We start from the raw sequence: 18949 nt of genomic DNA, 5'->3' as shown, positions 1-18949 counted from the left end.
GCCGAGCCTGCGGAAACCACTTTGCACAGCCGACAGCTGGGGCAAAACCCCGTAGGAACCTGGCCAGAGCATCATCATCGCTGCCCTTGGTCACCCCTCGGTCAGCTACAGCCCGGTGCCTCCGCCCGCAAACGCCTCTGGAGGCGCATTCAGCCCGCGCGGAGCCTCGGAACGCCCAGGGAGAGCGGCACCACTGACGGTGGACACGCGCATCGTGGGCACGATGTTTTTGGGCAGGGAACAAACCAACCAAAACAGGGAACCTTTTTGAATTACAGAGAGCGAGCGAGGCTGGACGTGAGCACACAAGTCTGCACCAAAACAAGAGCAGGTGTAGAGATGAAACAAAAGCAGTAATTACTTTGCTGTCCTGTTGCGTACAGAGCAATTCACAGCTCCGATTAATTCATTAAAACATCATTAAAAGTCCAAGTGAGCTTATGCTCAGCTGGGCAAGCGCATGAGCATTTCAACCGGCATTTTAAATGGCACATTTGAAAACAAACAGCTATTTTTCCACATTTTCTAACATCGTATCCCCAAAAAAAGGCCAAGCTCCAGCGTAGGTTCCAGCCTTCAAGGAGAGGAAGAAGGAGAAATGAGCATTTGAATTCATATAGTTTTAATTTGTTCCCAGCTTTCTACTGGGCAAACGATTCACTTGACCCTTCCAGAGCCCAAGTCACAGCTGTAACAGCGCCCATTCACCACTCTTATCTGCACGAGACGGTGATATTTATAGCTTCTCAGTCCCTCACCTGGCTGGCTCGCGAGGGCTGAGACCTGGATGGAGCAGTAGGAGAAGGCAACTACTCCAGCTGAGATTTCTGTAACGCATTACCTGTGGATAGTCATCGGCCGGCAGCAGAGTGAGTCAGAGGAAATTACTGTTTATGGTTTATAGAATGCATGTGACACTGAGCGTGTTTGAAAGCAAAGTCCCTGCCTTGAATAGCTTAGATTTAAATTAGCTGAGGCAGCAGATGAGGAGGGAAGGCAAGCAAAAGCAGGTCTTGCCCATTCATGGCACGGTGCCTGGTGGTAGGGTCAACAAACAGGAAAGAAAACCCGGGCTCTGTTATCGACATCGGGCCTGTGCTCAGGTGTTGGTGACTTATTTCCTGGAGATGCCTCAAAACACCACCGAAGCCTTTTCGGAAGGGAACCTGCCTCCCGCTATGCTGCTGACAGGACACCGTATTTTGTTTTCATGCCGAATGGCTGAGAAGTCCAAACAAACGAGCCCTAAAATGTCAAGTATTTCGGCAAAAGGCTAGCAGGTTGTTCACATGGCAGGTGCCGTGCACAGATGTCACGGACAGATGGACTCCGGTGTCCTCAAACGCCGAGCTGATGCGATGGAGAAGTATCCTTGAGCGAGCCTTCATTCATCGAGTTGGAGCCTCTTGGGTAGGATGAAGGATGCAAAGGCGTGTAAACAGAAAATGGCACAAAACAGTGACCTAGTCAAAAAGCCACCATCAGAAGGGCGTGTGTGTGTGTTTGCAGAGGCAGGGAGGGAGAATTGTAATTAGGTCACAGGGACCAAAAGAAAAATAACAGCACAATCTTATCTAATACCTGGGCTGTCAGTACGCAAATGCCAGGACAGAGGACGAATGAACAATTAAGAGTTTTTACACAGCTAATTATGACGACAGAGGATTTGCAGACTAAAATCACTAGATTAAAATCCTAATAAAAAAGCTGAAGAAAAACAAGAGGAAAGCACTGGAGCTGCGCCACACGAACCACAATGAAAGCGACCCGCTCGAGAAGGAAAGGCAGAGTGTTTGGATGAGAATTAACTGTCTGTTGGGAAAGCAGCACAGTAGGGAACAGCCCACCAAGTTCCTGCCGTAGTTTACGTAAGTAAAACTTACGTAGTTTACTTTAAGTCAACCGTGATTACTGGGATGAACCTGGTTAAGGCCAAAAACATGTGTGGAAACCAGTCATGAACCAAGCTTGTCATTCTGGGGGAAGGAAGGAGCAAACAGCAAAATAAAGACATTCCTGCGTGGTCTGACAAATCCAGAGCTATTAGAAAGCTTCCTGCCAAGACAGTCCTCGGAAATAACATGAAAAAAAAGTATCAGAATTTGTTGTTAGGAAGACTACATAAACACAAAATGTAGATCGAGATGTCTGATGGGAGAACATTCAGCAGCTTTTTTTGCTTCAGTTGACAAAAAAGGGCAGACTACGATCAGAGACCCCTGAGAGACAGGAGCGTGAGCACGAGCCGATTCACGGTACCTGCCTCGGCTACACCTCTCCCTGCTCCACGAAGTAAAACAAGAGCATATTCAAAAACCAGCAGGTAATTTGAAAGAAACAAACCCGATCGAACAGAAAACTTAAAGGAGGTCTGTACGTTTTCGTTGCCCAAGAGAATAACAAAGCCGGCAGCTAAATCTGGGAAGAAACAAGACTCTGGAATTTTAGGTCAGCCAACGTGGGAGAAGAAAAAGAAAGGTAGCACAAGTTAATTTAATGAGCTTTTCTAACCCTACGAGTCTACGCACTGAGATGTGCACCACAAGTAACAGGAAATCCAACATTTAATGCTAATAGAGAGCGGTCTGTGGAAAGCACAACAAGCGTATATGCAACTGATTTAATCAAAAGACTATTTCACCCACAGGAAGGAAAGAAAATGCCATTTTTTGGGACTGCAGTCAGAGCAAGCAGTAACACAAGAAAAAAAAAGTGTAAGCAAACTAGCCAAAGATGAGTCATACATCAGACTTTATGAAAAATGTACTACTAATTTATCCGGTATTTACAGAGGTTTTGATTGTGTAAAGCAAATTGTACCTTTCATGAATTTTTTTTCGATTACCACTGAAGACTGAAGAGGGATTTTGCAGCCACACACCCCCCATCTGGGTATCATCTGTTCTGGGAATAATTTCTCTAGGAAGCTCTGTGAAATATATTAATTTCTTGCCATTTTACAAAGACAGCAGACCAAAAAGTTGTCCTTGCAGCTGCCATTCTAAGCAGCGATGTTTATTGGGAATGTATTTCTAAAACCATCTTTAAACATCAAACGTTAACGCTTCTGTAACAGATGTCATCCCGCAGCTGAGCAAGCAGCAAGATGGGAGTTTAAAAACGTACAGTATACTTTTCTACAGTAAAGATAAGGGATCACACAGTTGAGCTGATGGAACACCAGAGGAGAAATCATCCTACCACAAAAAAAAAAACCCATTCCTGAGAATTTGAAGATGGCGGTAAGGACTTTTGGACTTTTGTTTTAAAAAGGTCAAGAGACCAGCACTTCAGGCAGTAGCTTCAGACCTCCGAGGCTGCGCCCTGCCAGCACGTGGCTCACTTCTAAAGCGTTCACAGGAGGCAACCAAGAGAAATCAACCCTGTTGCAAACGAGGATTAAGGTCACCAACCACGGTTGCCCGCGCCTACGCTGCCACTTCCGCCACAAGGCCCACAAAGAGATTTGCCATCGGCCGATTTCACGTTTGCACGTCCCAGCGTGAGACAAAGGTAAAGCTGTAACTGAACCGTCCCGGAAAGAACGTTTCACCGTGCTGGTAAACAAAACAAACAGGAAAAAAAATCTCAGCAACTTGCAGGTCAAAGACCTTCTAACGAAATATTTTGTGGAGCTGTTAAACAGTAACAGAAGTCTGAAAAAAAAAAAAAAGAGTAAAATATCAAGCAGTAAAATCTTGAACCAACACTGAAGAAACACTCGAAGAACATAGCTGATGTTGTACTGCAACATTTTACTTGGACGAATTACAGCGAGTTTCACCCATCCCAGGAGTTACGAAGTACACAACATACGTACGCAGAGGCAACCAAACCCCCTCAAAAGTCGGCCGCGTGTGTGTGTGCGTGCGTGCGTACAACACACAGAATGTGCAAATTTCTTCTAATGCGTGTTAAAGCAAACCCCCTCAAAAGTCGGCCGCGTATGTGCGTGCGTACGTACAACACACAAAATGTGCAAATTTCTTCTAACGCGCGTTAAAGAAGCGTGTGCGGGACAGTGTCGCACGACGGGAACAGGACCTACGGCATTCCGGGTATCCGAATGGCGTTTCCTATCTGCAGCCGGTGCAAGCTTACAAGGCACGGACTCGGCGTCGACGGCGCGGTGTTGTGGGTCACGTTCAGGCACACCTCAACACCTAGCTCTTCAGAGAAAGATGAGGGGAGGTGCTGCTTCTGCACGAACGTGCCAGCCTTCTCTCAGGGTTCAGGCACTGAACTGGGGTGACCTACACACAACAGCTATCAGTAGGGTTCTGAGTTGATGTACCACAGGGTCTGTGGCTAAAGCATCTTCCCCGTGTGTGAAAGGGCACTGTTTCCCAGAACACCTCCCCGTACGTTCCCCAAAGACTACCTATACCTTGCCAGCCCCGACGCGTGGAATCTTACAGGATATCACTAATGCTTTTGTAAGAAATTATTTAGTCTAACTCCTGCAGAAAGTAAATCCAAATTACAAAAAGAAACCCAACAGTCAGCAAAACACTGTCCAAGTTCCTTGCATTTAACAAACTTCTGCTAACTTGCGCTGCGACACGTGCGTATCAGCTAGTGAAGAGTTACAACCGAAAGCTTGCTCTTTAAGGCAAAATTTAACAACGCAGCACAGCAGAACGAGCCAAATACCGGTTCCATCAGTCTTTAAACGAAGTACTGGCCCGTGCAGGTATCCTCGCTCTGACAGCCGACCCACGCTTGCAGTATATGCTTGATTAGCAAATTTTGTTGCATTTCTCTAAATTAAATGAGAGCAATTAATATGTAGGCTGATTGACTGATACCGAAAACACCCGACAAACACGTTCTCTTCCACCCCTCAAAAAAGGGGCTTTTTTTGAGCCTACTGGGAGTTTAAAACTCACTTGTACCCAGGTCTAATATGATACCTAAAATTTGAACTAATCATTTAAAGTTTTCTAGCATTTAATAGACGTTACCACATCACTTTGTTGTCTCCCCCTAAAATCGTATCACATATTATTTTTTTTCAATAGAAGACATTTAATAGACATCTGAGGAAAACAATACAATACAAAAGCTTACAGGTCTTTGCCAAGGTATCTTCTGTTCCTTCTGCAAAGTAAGAAAGGAGTGATTTTATTGGCATTTATTTGAAGTGCCATCAGCGAAGACACAAGAATACTTGAGAAAGCAAAAAGAGTTCTAATGCTCCACTGTGTATCTTTGGTTTAGCCTTCCTGACCAAAGTCTTCTGTAAACTTCTTTAATTTCTCCAAGTCCTGTTCATTAACTGTTGGTTTTGTGCTAGCTAGCGACCTGAGCATGTCGGCCTGTCGGGGGAAAAAGAAAACAAGTGTTTTCAGAAACAAGTATAGCACCATTCCTAACAATCTTGCTGCCAAGGCAATTATGCATTAAAAAAACCCAACAAAAACCAACCCAAGATGACCACAGAACTCCTATTTACACAAAACTTTAAGTCAGCCTCAACATGTCTGCACAGAGGCAGCATTTTAACTCCGTGAAGACAAAGCGCGGTGAGTTTGCTAATAACGAAACCACCCCCTCAGGTTTAGGTTTAAGCCACTCATCCATTCAACATGTTTTATTCATCTCGTTGGACTGAAAAGAACTGAACTTCCTTTTTTTTTTTCCAGTTACTATTTTCAACTCATCTTAAACTACAGCAGTTTAAACTGGAAACTAATCAGATGTTGCCACATGCTCTTCAAAGTCCAGCAACACAGGAGTTTGCCATTAATCTCTAGCAGAGTTTTAGTGTTCATGACGAGTGATTTCTGTCTCTTCCGTCAGTTTCCTAGATAAATATTTAGGTACTAAAAAATGGAATTCAGAAAAATCACAGGCCTATGAAGCTGAAAGCAGCAGTTACAACACCCTGTGAATAAAAAGGGGCAAAAAAACCCCAGCAAGTCCTAGTCAAAGGCAACTGAAAATAAGTAGATGCCCAACACCTTGTATTACTACAGATTTACAGGTAAAACCAAAAGTTACCGTCATGATTTTCCACACCTGAGATTTGTCTCGTCAGATCAGAGATGCCGTGCTTGGAAAGAATTAAAGCCTGATCTTTTTAAGGACAAGACCTGATTTTGGACACTGAAACAGCCCCCGGTGCAACTACAGCGCGTGAGAGCGCAGGCACCATTGGGAGCACAGAGGGAACTGTTCCGGTTAACGCTGGGAAAGCCTGGTTAAAAACCCACTCGGACCACGCAGGGAGGAGCGTGCACAGAAAGTTGTTTTCTGGAACCCAGCGACAGTTGCGTTTACAAAGCGGTTTGAGAGGTACAGAGTGTTTTGGAGGTCTGCGATTCCCACGACACGCACTGATTTCTCTCATCCATCACAGCACTGTTGGCACACAAGACTGGCAGCGGCACAGATCTGACAGCAAGTCCTTCCCTCAAACACTGTACTTAAATTCAGCATCTTCTTTTCTTGCTCTTGGGGGAAAAAATACAGAACGATTACCCAGAAGTGGTGGGTTTGTTGGGTTTTTTTTAATTTTTAAGCCCGTGAACTAAAATTTAAATTTGTCTTAAAATAACATATTTTACTCCCTAGACCAAAGCGAGAATTTCAATACGCACAAAGAAAACAGCTGAAAGCTGTATCACCTGATGAAGTTTAACCAAACCTACCGTTACATCCACCACCTTTTTACATTTTACTGTTTACGCTTGCCTTTGTTCCGTGTGCAATATTTACCTATGGCACAACACTTCCCAAATTACACTGAATATAACTTCCCATTTCCCAGTATCAGTGTTAATGCTACAGAGCGATGGGAACAAAGCCTATCATGGGGCAGGGATTCCAAAGGTTTTAAATTAGTAAGAGACAACTGGAAGAACGGTGGAAGAGCCAGAGGCTGTCTACGGATGAAAGGACAGCAGCTGCTGCCAGCAGGCAAGAACAATAAGAAAGAAATGCTTATCAGGGATGGAGGGCTGGCTTTTTCACAAGCATGCCTTCCTGTAACACTTATGTTGGGAATTCAGATGTCATCTCCTATGTCCAGCATTTCTGAAAACAAAGAACTCAACCAATTGCCTTGCATAACTATTTGGGGGGAAAAAAAAAAGTCTTTACCTTAAAAGCCTTTTCAGAGTTCTGCGAAGCAAGAAAGAAAAAGCTGCAAAAGAATACCTACCATGGAAACTTGAGGTTCCAGTAATTTATCACCTGGAACCTCCATCCATGTCATTTCTATGGCTTCAGGATCACCTGGAGAGCAAGGGGTGAACAAGTCTACCATCGTATTTGGATTAGACACCGATGGTCCTTTTACCTAAAGAAAACAAGAAAATACTCAGTTTACAAGAGTTGTAATTTTAGAGACAAAACCCAGAAGCCGAACAGCATCTTCAGACGAAGAAGTTCCTCGAGTGTAACGCAGGTGTCCCACTCGCTGCGAACCCACATCCCATGAGAGGGAAACGTGCAGGTGTACTGGCGTCACTCACTGTGAAAACACGCAGCTGGAGCCAAACACTTAAACTATCAGGTCAAATCCCAGGAGCTGCTTCCTGCTAAGGTTGAGGATTTTTGTGGAAAACGTGCCAGGAAATGTAGTTGGAGAAGACAACCCATTCTAGGCCCTGGTCAGCTTGGGAATTCATTCATCGCTGGTTAGCAGCTTCCTAAAAAACTTTTCCATAGTTATCCTTGAGCACCCGTCACGCTAGGAAGGTAGAGGTGGCTTTTTCATCTTTGACATGCCCTATGGTGGAGTTCCCAGTGCCCTTTCCGACGCCAACTCAGGAGCACGCGGTAGGAAGCAGGGCCATCTAGTGGGAAAACAGAAACCAGCCTTTCCTTCCACGGACACACCCCAAAAAAGCTGCGCCTCGTGTCTGTTCCTTTTCTGCAGCTCGTTATCTGGGACCCGTCGTTTTGCCTTCCTCCGCTGTCACCCGAAGCATCGCCCCGCATCCACACGACCTCAGAGCTTAGGCGAAGGCCGAAGGACAGCACGCTAACTGGCTCCTTTTAACAGCCAAAAACCGCATTCGGAGCACGATGCCGCAGAGCGCTGATGCACAGTGCACCCCGAGAAGCCTGCGTTGTCAGGCAGCAAGGAATGGCGTGCGATGAATTAGTCAGAACTGAGGAAAGCGCTGCTAAACTGGGGCAAGTTGTCTGTAACGATGCAAATAATTAATAAAGCTAAAGCTCTGCTTATAAAAATAGTACTTTAACTGGATGCGATTCCCTAACAGTACAAGTGGAATCAACTCGGCTCATGTCAGAGCCCTCACAGTACTGCAGTGGGGTTGTTCTCCTCCCTTTTTTGGGGGGCAAAAGGAGATAAGAGGCGAGAACTGCTTTTGGGGTGCTCTGCAAACTGTGACAACCGAGGTTATTTCACTGCTCCGCCCTAGTCCGAGACGTGCCTCAGCTTCTTCAGAGTTTGGAGGAGAGGTTAAAATGTAACAGCTCTTTAGCCAGAAATGTCATTGTCACTTAAAGTCAACAATAGATAAATACTTCAGGCATCACTGCTTAAGGGAAGGAAGCATCTAGAAAGTCCTTGATATATGAGAACAGCTGCTTATTTTTAAACAAATACAGCTCACACCAGCCTTACTGCTGAGCTGCCTCCAGAAGAAACTGACCAAAGCAGGGTTTCAAAATACTCGTCGTGTTTATAAACTGGGAAAAGCTCCTCAAAAACTCTTTAAAATGTGTTTGCTAGTTTGTTCCCGTCCCCAAACGACACGCTGTAGGTTTCTTTCAGTAACAACAGAGCTGACAAAGGTTTCCTCAGCGCAGACCCTGGAAATGTACGTAGCCCTCTCATTCTGCCCCATACTGGATTTAAGTGTTCCTTTCTTTTCGAGTCTTAAGCTGAGTGTGTTCCGTGTAGGACACTACATGGGTAAAAAGAGCCTATCTTCAATTCAGAAATAACTGTAGCTGTTCAGTTTAGGGCCCTTAGCCATTTTATGTCAGGCTGAGTCAGCGGTTAAAAAACTGTCATCGTGGCCGAGATGACAGACAACTGCTGCCAACGCAAGTTACACAGTGCCTACCTCTTGACCGCTCACCATCTGCAGTTCTTCCCACCTTGCCCAACCCCTCGCCTACTCTTAAGGAGCAACAGCTGAAAGTTTCCCTTTACAGCAGCAACAAACCTCTGCAGAAAAGCCTTGACCCACCTTCATCCGAGCCACATGATTTTTTGTAAAAAAAATAAAATTAAAAAAAAATTAAGAACTTCGCAGTAAAAATGTAAGCAAAAAATACTTTTAGCCTGGTTCTACTGTAAAAAAAAATGCTACACAGGAAAAACACCATTTTAACAGACAGTTTACCATTGGTGATATCACATTTTTTTTTTTCATTGAAGAGTTTAACAGTTTATAGAGAAAAATTAATTTGACTGAACAAGACCCGTATGTGCAGGCTCTCCCTGAGGGGAAAAAAAAGCACTCCCAGATTTAATGGATTCAGACTAGTGCTGAAGAACTCCAGCTGGTTCTTTGTCAGGTAAAGTTTCCGAGTTCCGAGCGCTCAGAAGAAGTGTTTCTTAATTCTGTGCACAGCATGCAGAGGTAACTGCAAGACAGGCCCAACAACGCAGTTGCAGTAGTCTCCCTTGAGCACACCCAAGTGCAAACTCGTTTCCCGTTACATCCTATGGATGCTGCACGCTGCCCAAACAACCAAACAGACCTTGCTGAGCTGTCGTGCGTCTTTGCTACTGTCACAAGTAACACTGATTCAATGTTTTTACCGCAACTTTACACGAACCTTAATTTTTCAGTTCGAAAAATATGCCAAGTGAGCAGAACATGCATAATTATAATCCCTCTGTTCCCATGTGGATGATACATTTATTTAAACATTCTAGAAAACCCATGAAAAGTCACATAAGAGCACCCCTGCAACATTCCCTTTTCAGTCAAGCTTCACACGGAATGCTCTTAACGCTAACCAGAGACACGAAGAGTCATCAGAGCTTGGATTACACAGCATGAACACCCAGAAACGAGCTCCATCAGACTTAGGGTGGGACTGGCGGGGGGAAGGATGGGAAGAGGGAGAATACCCAAGTTCTCCCCCCGTTGATACAAAAGGACATTCAAAAGCACGCAGTGTTACCCAAAACCAAATTCAAGTTTTCAAATGAAGGCAGTTCTCAGAGATGAAGAAACTCGGAAATTTTTGCTTCCTACTTACTTTTTTAAAGTGAGTAGCTGATTGCACTTTTCTAACAGGCTGCATCAGCGCATCACGTACAATGATGCTTATATCTGCACCGGAATAGCCGTCAGTTCTCTTTCCAAGCTCTCGATAATCTGATTCCGTTAGGACGTTGGGAGTTGACCCAAGGTGAAGTTTGAACATTGCAGCCCTGGCATGGTCTTCAGGTAAAGGAATATAAATACGCTTCTCAAACCTGGTTTAGAAAAGAAAAAACCAGAAGGTTCCACAGATGCTAGCTCATGCAGGTGCACAGCGGAAAGAAGCTCATGCAAATACGAATATAGTTCATTCCTAACAATATTAGAAAGAAGCAGTTTCAGTATTATAAGCCTTTTCTAAAAAAAAAAAAAAAAAAAAATCTAAGGCTAATATTCCTCCACCCGCTCTCATAAATAATACCGTGGCTAGCACAAGCTAACATCCAGAACGCAACAACTGCTGTCATGAAAAGATCTCTTCAGACTGAAGTTTTTTCCAGATTCTCTCCAGCAGAGTTTGTGTTTTAAAAGGAAAAAGAAAAAAACCCAAACCAACAAAACGGAGGGGAAAAATTCTTTGGATGTTGAATTGTATTTGAACAGTTTTTACACCCAAAGAAAGAACTGCCTGACAACAAGCTGACACACTACACTCCCCAACTACGTTAAAGAAAACTTCACGGTTGGAAGCGCATTTGAAGTCATATTCTCAACAGAGCTGTCAGTGGAAAACATTGATAACTGCAGTTCTTCATCTGAAGCAGCATCTGTTTGCACAGCAGGGGTTACCTCCCACCACCACGGTAAGAAAGACTCCAAATTCCGCAGAACACAATTACTTTGATATACATGACAAAGTGGGCCAAATCCAGGAAAAAATTATTTTATTACTGCCCGTGTTGTACGAGTTCCTTTAGGTCTTATGGACGAGAGTTGGAGAGCGACTCTTTTACAATGCACAGAATCAGAGAATGGTTTGGGGTGTGTGGGACCTTTAAAGGTCACACAGGCCAACCCCCCTGCCGTGGGCAGGGACCTCTTCCACCAGATCAGGCTGCTCAAAGCCCCATCCAGCCTGGCCTCGAACTTGGGATGTCTCAGTGATGGGACAGCCACAACTTGTCTGGGCAGCTTGTTCCAGTGTCTCATCACCTGACCAAAAAACATTTCATCCTTGTGTCCAGTCTAAACATACCCTTTTTCAGTTTAACACTGTTACCCCTTGGCCTGTCGCTACTGATCTCAGTAAAAAAATGACCAAACAAAAAACCCAACCCAAACCACCAACACACATCCCTCAAAAAAATCAAAACCAAACCAAACACCCCCCCAAATCTGTCCTGTAAGCCCCCTTTATATACAGAAAGGCTGTAATCAGGTCGCACTGGAGCCTTCTGTTCTCCAGGCTGAATAACTCCAACTCTCTCAGCCTGTGCTCCTGCCCTCTGATCCATTTTCACAGCCTCCTCCTGGACCTCGTCTGTTTGGTATTTCAGGAATGACTTGAAATTTTAAGCAACACGTTCACCCCTAAATCCGTCTCACACAAAACTAGAGTCATAAAGGTTGGAAGTGACTTGTAGAGGTCACCTGACCAGCCTGAATGAAGTATGGAAGTCAGTGACAGTCACAGAGGTCACCTTCTTTAGCCTACACAAATGACCATTACGGAAGCTGTGCCCTCATCACAACGTAATCGTACTGTCACGCAGCTGTATTTGCCCTCTGTGGCTCTGCAGCTCAAATGAAGACCCAGCTAATCAGCTACAGGGATCAAAGCCCACTAATCTACAAAAAAAAAAAGCAGGTAAAACATGCACTGAAAAGATGACGAATTATGCCCAAGCAGTAGAAAAATACAGTGTTTCTGTGTAACGTAAAAGCTATTCAACAGTGTTAACAGCTGAAAAAAGGAAAGTTCTACCCTATCTTGCCCTTCTGAGATGCATATTTTGTAACTTGTGCCACAGAGTCACCAGAAAACCAGCCAATAAGAAAGCAGAATCGCTTTCTGCTTGCTCAAGCACAATAAGCTAGCCAAGACACCAAACAAACTGAAAGGCCAGTGTTAACAGTGAGCAACCTGCCTCTTCAAAGGGGCAAGGGGTTTGGTTTGGCTCAGTCCATCTCATGGAGTTGCAGAACTTCAGCCACATCTGCAAACATGAGCCGGATCGCTCCCTCAAGCAGTCTCAGACCGAACCCTCGCAACGGTTGCAAGTTTCACACCGCGTAGACGCGCCACCATACCTTCTCCTGATAGCAGAATCCAAAACCCAGGGTATGTTCGTTGCTCCTAGGACCAAGATTCCTTCATTGTCAACACCAACACCTGTATCAGGGCAGAAATCATTTCACCACTTAGATGATAAACACAGGCTGTTTTCAAATGTCATCAAAATTTAAGGCGGTGGAACTGCAAATCTTTTTAGTGTGCTCATGCAAGCTATGCTTAAAATACTGATCTTAATGAGAACCACAGAATGGTTTGGGTTGGAAGGGACCTTAAAGATCATCTAGTTCCAACCCCCCTGCCATGGGCAGGGACACCTTCCACTAGACCAGGTTGCTCAAAGCCTCATCCAGCCTGGCCTTGAACACTCCCAGGGATGGGGCATCCACAGCTTCTCTGGGCAACCGGTTCCAGTGCTTCACCACCCTCTCTGTGAAGAACTTCTTCCTGATAGCTCATCTAAACCTCCCCACTTTCAATTTAACCCTGTTCCCCCTGGTCCTGTCACTACAGGCCCTTGTAAAAAGACCCCAACCCACTCCTCCCCGATTTCTTGTAGGCCCCTTCAGGTACTTAAGACTGATTCTAAAACCCACATAAACTTACCTTGCATTTGGACAAGAAATTCTGTTTTTATCCGTCTAGCAGCCTCGCTTTCATTTTCACTTCTTGACCCGCAGAGAGAATCTATCTCATCAATGAAGATAATAGAAGGTTTGTTTTCTCTGGCAAGCTGGAACAAGTTTTTCACTAATCTTAGAAAAGGAAACAGCTTTGGTTATCTTAATGATCACACCAGGAATAACATGTGACTTAAGATTACGATGCAGTCACTCCCTTTAGAGAAAGCTAAAAGAAAGAAGAACATAAAGCTATTGAAAGAGACAACATGCTTCCAGCTCCAAGATGCTGCGCTATACCGAGTGACATAGCCCAGCATAAAGGGAGGTGAAACGTTTTGGAGTACTCCACGCATGGTTTTACGAGAAAAAGTCCCTTTCCAGTTGTTCCCATTTCTACAAGACAGCCTGGACTATACAAAACCCCCACTCCAGACAAATTCAAAAGGGCATTGCTTTCACTTACTTAACATTTGTAACCTAATCAGACTAGAGGTTTCGTAAGAAATAACATGCACATTTGTTTCATATGGCTTTTCTAAGTACTTTTCATATGACAAGAAAATTTGGTTTGCCAAAAAAACCCCACCACCAACCAACCCCCAACCACCTAGCCCTATCTTTTTAACACAGTTCACTAAGTTAAAAAGGAATAATGAAAAGGAACATGCTGGGAAATTTCTCCTATTACCAGCACTAAGTCTCAGGCAACAGTCTCAAATGAAGTCAAACAAGAAATGCCAAGCTGGACTCCAGTTCTGTATTCCTTTTGCAACAGAAGAAAAGCAACTTCAGGTTTCCAGCTTTTTGGGGAAAAAAACCCTGCAGTTCAAACATTTTACCTAATGGCATTCCTCATCCTATCAGCTTTAAACAGAGCTGCTCAGCTGTCCCGCACTCCAAGCTATCAAAGCATGGTTTTGACGAGTATTCTCATCATGACATGGCACAACAAACCCAGAGCTGCTTCCTCATTCGGGAAACCTTCACTGGAAGCCAAGATGGAGAGATTCCTGCACTTCTAGGCTGCAGCCAACATTTCCCTTCAGGCTTCCTGGTCTTCTTCACAGACCACATAGTAACAAAGAGTTAGCAGGGGCAACCATGAAGTTCTTTCATGGCTCCTCCTCTCCTCCAACCTATTTTTGCAACTCTCTCATGTCTTCCCGGTTTCTGTTTAAGATCAGGATAAAGACGACACACCTCCGTATGGACAAAGAAATGCCACGCGTTAACAGCACAGCTGCTGGGACAAACGAGCGGAGAGGTGCCAAGAGGCAGAGTGCCCCAACGCTTCAGACCGACGCGGCGCGCAGTCGCAGCTGAGTTCAGCCGGCAGAATGGGCTCCCTGGTGCTCCCGACACCTTTCTGAGCTAGTTTAAAAATAACAGCTCTCTCGGGCACCGAAGAGAGCTCCAGCTGCAGCAGCACAAAACGCAGCACGCGGTGTCTGTACATGGCACTGCAGCACAAAGCACAGGAACACCTTAAGCTTGTTTTTAAGAAGACGGGACCCTTCCCTCAAGTGCAATTCCTTTACAGCAGCTTATCTAGCTCTCTACCGATTTCTTCTTGCCAACGTTTTCCTGGACCTCTGGCAACTCCAACTTACTTTTCACTTTCTCCTAACCACTTTGAGACAAGGTCAGAGGAAGATACTGAGAAGAAGGTAGAGTTGTTTGCTTCTGTCGCCACAGCTTTTGCCAAGTAAGACTTTCCTGTGCCTGGTGGTCCAAACAGGAGAATCCCTCTCCAGGGTGTTCTCTTTCCTGCAAGAGAGAAATCAGCAGTCTTCAAAATACTGTACAAAGACTGAACCTGTTTTTCTGACGAAGCCCCTCTAAGGCACATCTACCCAGGCAACTTCCATCGGATGAATCACAAAGAGCTCAGCATCCAATACACCAGCACAACGCTGTTCTCGGGCCCCAGCGCTGGTCCCGGCCGGCCAACAGCAAACACACACTGTAATTCTGACCTGTAAACAGGTGCGGAAATTTGATGGGCAGGATCACTGCTTCTTTAAGTGCTTCTTTGGCACCTTCCAGGCCAGCAACATCACTCCATTTTACATTTGGTCGCTCCATAACAATCGCTCCTGTAAGAAGAGATCATATAAATTAGTGATGCACGTTTCACAACTTCAGTAACCTGGGTTTTGGAAAAAAAAAAAAGAATTAAGAAATCTATGCCCATGCCCACGCTGAACAAAACCAAGGCATTCTAAGTAGGTATCAACACTGTTAGCCAAACGGATGTTATTTCTAGAGAAATCTGTCATGTTGCTTTAACCAACCAGACAACCAGAATACTCGAGAGTCAGCAGAAGTGCTGCAGTGGTCCAAGCTAGTCCACACCCGACCAGCAAACCCGTGTTGACTAGTCAGAGATGAGCGCCTTCTCTAATAGGTACCCAGGCGCCATCCCCTCACTAAGCGACCACTGTACTGCCCCCCAAAACTTGCAATTTTAGCAAAGGGACTAGCTGCACTAGCCCTGGATTTATAAGAGTCTCCAGCAAACGAAGTAACTTGTTGGGTATCTCCAGATGTGCAGCAATTGGACCATCTAATGGTCAAGAGCTTTGAGAGCCAGGGCTGAAAGCATCAGAGAGGTTACATGTGGCCTGCTTAGCTGCAGAAGGATCTTCTTCGTCTAGCCACGTTCTCTCAAAGGTTATCACCCTGCCTCACCTTGCTCAATCAACAAGTTCAGCTTGATTTTAGCCAACTGAGCTGTAACTTAGCCTGCTCTTCAGATGGGTTAGTCTGACACGCTAAAAATTATTTTTTCCTGACTACTTTTAGGGGGATAACCTGGAGCTGAGCTAGTAACCGAGTATTAGATCACGCATTCCTAGCCAAGGCAAATCCAGAGGCTAAGAGAAAGTTTCTCAGATGAACAAATGCCAGCCAGCCCAATTTTTCCCTACGTACTCAAACACACTCAAGGTTTCAGCTTCTCTACAAGGGGCTTTCTCTAAGTTTGTAACTGGCTTTCACCAGCTCTCTACCTTCACACTTTCACCTTACGCCTTCAGAGCTCTGTGAAGTAACTTAAGGCTTTTTTTTCTTCTACAGGTTTGAAAATTTGCTGATATTCACCAGCTAATGAATAAAGCAAATAATACTCATTTACTTTTAAAGTATCTCCTTTGAGATTTTCTTGTTTTGCTACATTCGTTTTCTATTACATTCAAACGAACAACTTCTGTTAACATCTGCAATCGTTAGCAATTTGGAATTTAGACTGCAAAAGCAACATCATATTGTTGAAGACAATAAAAATGTGGAAGTTGATTGCAAACTGTCAGCTTGCAATCTATATACTGGAATTAATTCAACCACCCACTTCCAATGCATCAAATTCTTTTGCTTAGGATAATTACATCTCAGTTTTTCCTAAAGTAAACAGAACTATGGGCTCCATCACTAAAATAATTAGCAGAACAGGTAACAGTTCAGATAGGAACAGGTGCTTATTTCAAAGTTGAAACATCAGTGTTATCTGCACCAGACATACTATGGCACCTGAAATTACTGCACTGTAAGAGATTACCTGTACCAGGACCCAAATGGAACTGTGTGCTGGGTTAATCACGAGAGAGTTAAATCTCTTTACTGTGGCTGCTAGGAAGCTGCGTTCCTGGATGCAGAGAGCAGCACTGATCAGTTCTCAGCTGGCGCTGGGGAATGCCTGCACTGAATTCAAGGTCTTTCTGTGCTTCTGATCCTGCAGCTGCGTTCCCAGCTCTCGCGGTCTCGCTACAGGCAGCGCTGGGACACACAGTTCAGGCACCTGACCCAAACTGACCAAGGGAGTATTTCATTCCATAGTACGTCATGCTCGGGGCAGAGGCCAGGAGGGGGTCCAGGAGGCATTGCTCTCTCGCTCGTTTACTTCCTGGCACTTGCTAACCCTCTCCCTGACTCCTGCATCAGCTGCTTTGCTAACTCCTGTGCTGGCTCGTTTGTGAGGGAGTTGGTGGGTTTGTTTAGTTTTCCTGGTCGTGCTATCGCTGAAAGGGTTCGCTCGGAATCTGTTGCAACAGCACTCCGGCTCTCGGGCTCTCTGGGTCTGACTCCCACTACTCAGTATTTTGTTGTGCATTGGTCGGTGGGTGGTGAGGAATTGTATCATATTGTATCATATGTTTTATTTTCTGTTGTTTTAATTATTTATTATTAGTAGTACTTGTATATATTAATTTAGATTCAATTAGTAAATAGCTCTTATCTCAATTTTACGAGCTTCCTTATTTCTTTTTCTTCTGATTCTTCCCCTCCACTGGAGGAGGGGAGGAGGGATTTGTGAGAGTAGCTTCGTTGTATTTTGTTAGCCAGAGTCAAATCACGACAAACTGGAATAGTACTTTTCCTAATTTTGTAGGTATAAATTAATAGCTGGAAGATTAAGCAATAGAGCGCAAAAGGCCTTTAAAATTCTAACCGAGAGTACATGACAACAGACCCAGTCTGAACGTTACCTGCCACTTCTCCCCCAATAAGCAAGTTGTTATTGTAATTCAAATCTTGATAAATACCCACAGATTTGGGGAAGTTCGATAAGGCAAAATCAGCCAAGAGTAACAACACAGAAAAATCAAATAGAGGAAATTTCTGTGGCTGGTGTGGGAAGCAAAGTGAAAGTGAGTAATTTGAAGGCTGCCCAGAGCTTGCCTTACCCAAGTAACAGACTCCTGTGTAAAGTTTAAAGGTGCCAAGGAACTCACATCTCATTTCGAGCAATGAAACGTATAAGCAAGAGCTTTGCCTTTTTATTAGAAAGTACCACAGAAGTGGTGGTACAAGAAACTATTTTTTGAGGCAAGAACTGAAGGTCAGATTCATGTGGGAAAAAACAAAGTCTTTACAGTCAGAGACAGGATAAGAGTCCACAATTTTTTTGTCATTTTGAAAATATAGGAAACTGTCCCATATAACTGTACATAGGATTAAATAAATGTGCTGGGAAGTGGAAAAAGCATGGTACAGTTTCCAAATATGATATAATAGTTCTTAAAATTACACAGGCAGAGAGATTTGGTAAATGCATTTGATCTTTGTTACACACAAAACCAGTGAGAACCATGAAGTTTCTTCAAATCCATAAGCACCTTCTGGCAGTGAAGCTCTGAGCAGCTCCTCAATATTAAAGGGTAATAAGCACCACATAAAGCCTCTTTTTTACTGTGTAAAAGACTGCTGGTAGCTGCTATACGTTGCATCACTGACGGTATTTGATCACAGAATGGTTTGGGTTGGAGGAGCCCTTAAAAACCATCTAGTACCAACCCCCCTGCCATGGGCAGGGACACCCTCCACTAGACCAGGTTGAGGTATTTCAGACCTCAAGGTGCTTTCACTTCTCTACAAGTTTACATCATTGTAATTCTGCTCTTCTACACCACGTTCTTTCCAATGCACCCTCCTCACCATTTCAAAGCCTCATCCAGCCTGACCTTGAACACTCCCAGGGATGGGGCATTCACAGCTTCTCTGGGCAACCTGTTCCAGTGCCTCAACACCCTCTCCATGAAGAATTTCTTCCTGACATCCAATCTAAACCTCCCCACATTCAATTCAAACCCATTACCCCTTGTCCTGTCACTACAGACCCTTGTAAAAAGTCCCCCCTGCAGCTTTCTTGTAGCCCCTTCAGGTACTGGAAAGCTGCATAAAGTCTCCCCGGAGCCTTCTCTTCTCTAGGCTGAACAAGTCCAACTCTCACAGCCTTTCATCATAGGAGAGGTGCTCCAGCCCTCTGAGCATCTTCGTAGCCTCCTCTGGACTCGCTCCAACCAGTCGATATCCTTTCGCTGTTGTGGGTTCCACAGCTGGATGCAGCACTCCAGGTGGGGTCTCACCAGAGCAGAGTAGAGGGGGAGAATCCC

General features: G+C 44.6%; 1 protein-coding gene across 1 annotated transcript in view; it reads right to left on the bottom strand.

Moving 5' to 3' along the window:
* Positions 1–4879: 4879 nt before the first annotated feature.
* LOC104513617 (vacuolar protein sorting-associated protein 4B) overlaps positions 4880–18949 on the bottom strand; it is a gene marked incomplete at its 5' end in the record, with an annotated part of 18165 nt that continues 4095 nt past the window's right edge. Inside the window, 7 exons of the mRNA XM_010157035.1 lie at positions 4880–5318; positions 7166–7303; positions 10198–10417; positions 12453–12534; positions 13042–13190; positions 14669–14825; positions 15035–15154. Coding sequence (XP_010155337.1) covers positions 5217–5318; positions 7166–7303; positions 10198–10417; positions 12453–12534; positions 13042–13190; positions 14669–14825; positions 15035–15154 — 968 coding nt within the window. The remainder of the gene's footprint in view (positions 5319–7165; positions 7304–10197; positions 10418–12452; positions 12535–13041; positions 13191–14668; positions 14826–15034; positions 15155–18949) is intronic.

The sequence above is a fragment of the Eurypyga helias genome, unplaced genomic scaffold, assembly GCF_000690775.1.
Source record: "Eurypyga helias isolate BGI_N326 unplaced genomic scaffold, ASM69077v1 scaffold9788, whole genome shotgun sequence".
NCBI classification, from domain to species: Eukaryota; Metazoa; Chordata; class Aves; order Eurypygiformes; family Eurypygidae; genus Eurypyga; species Eurypyga helias.
This window is presented reverse-complemented; position numbering and strand designations above follow the sequence as displayed.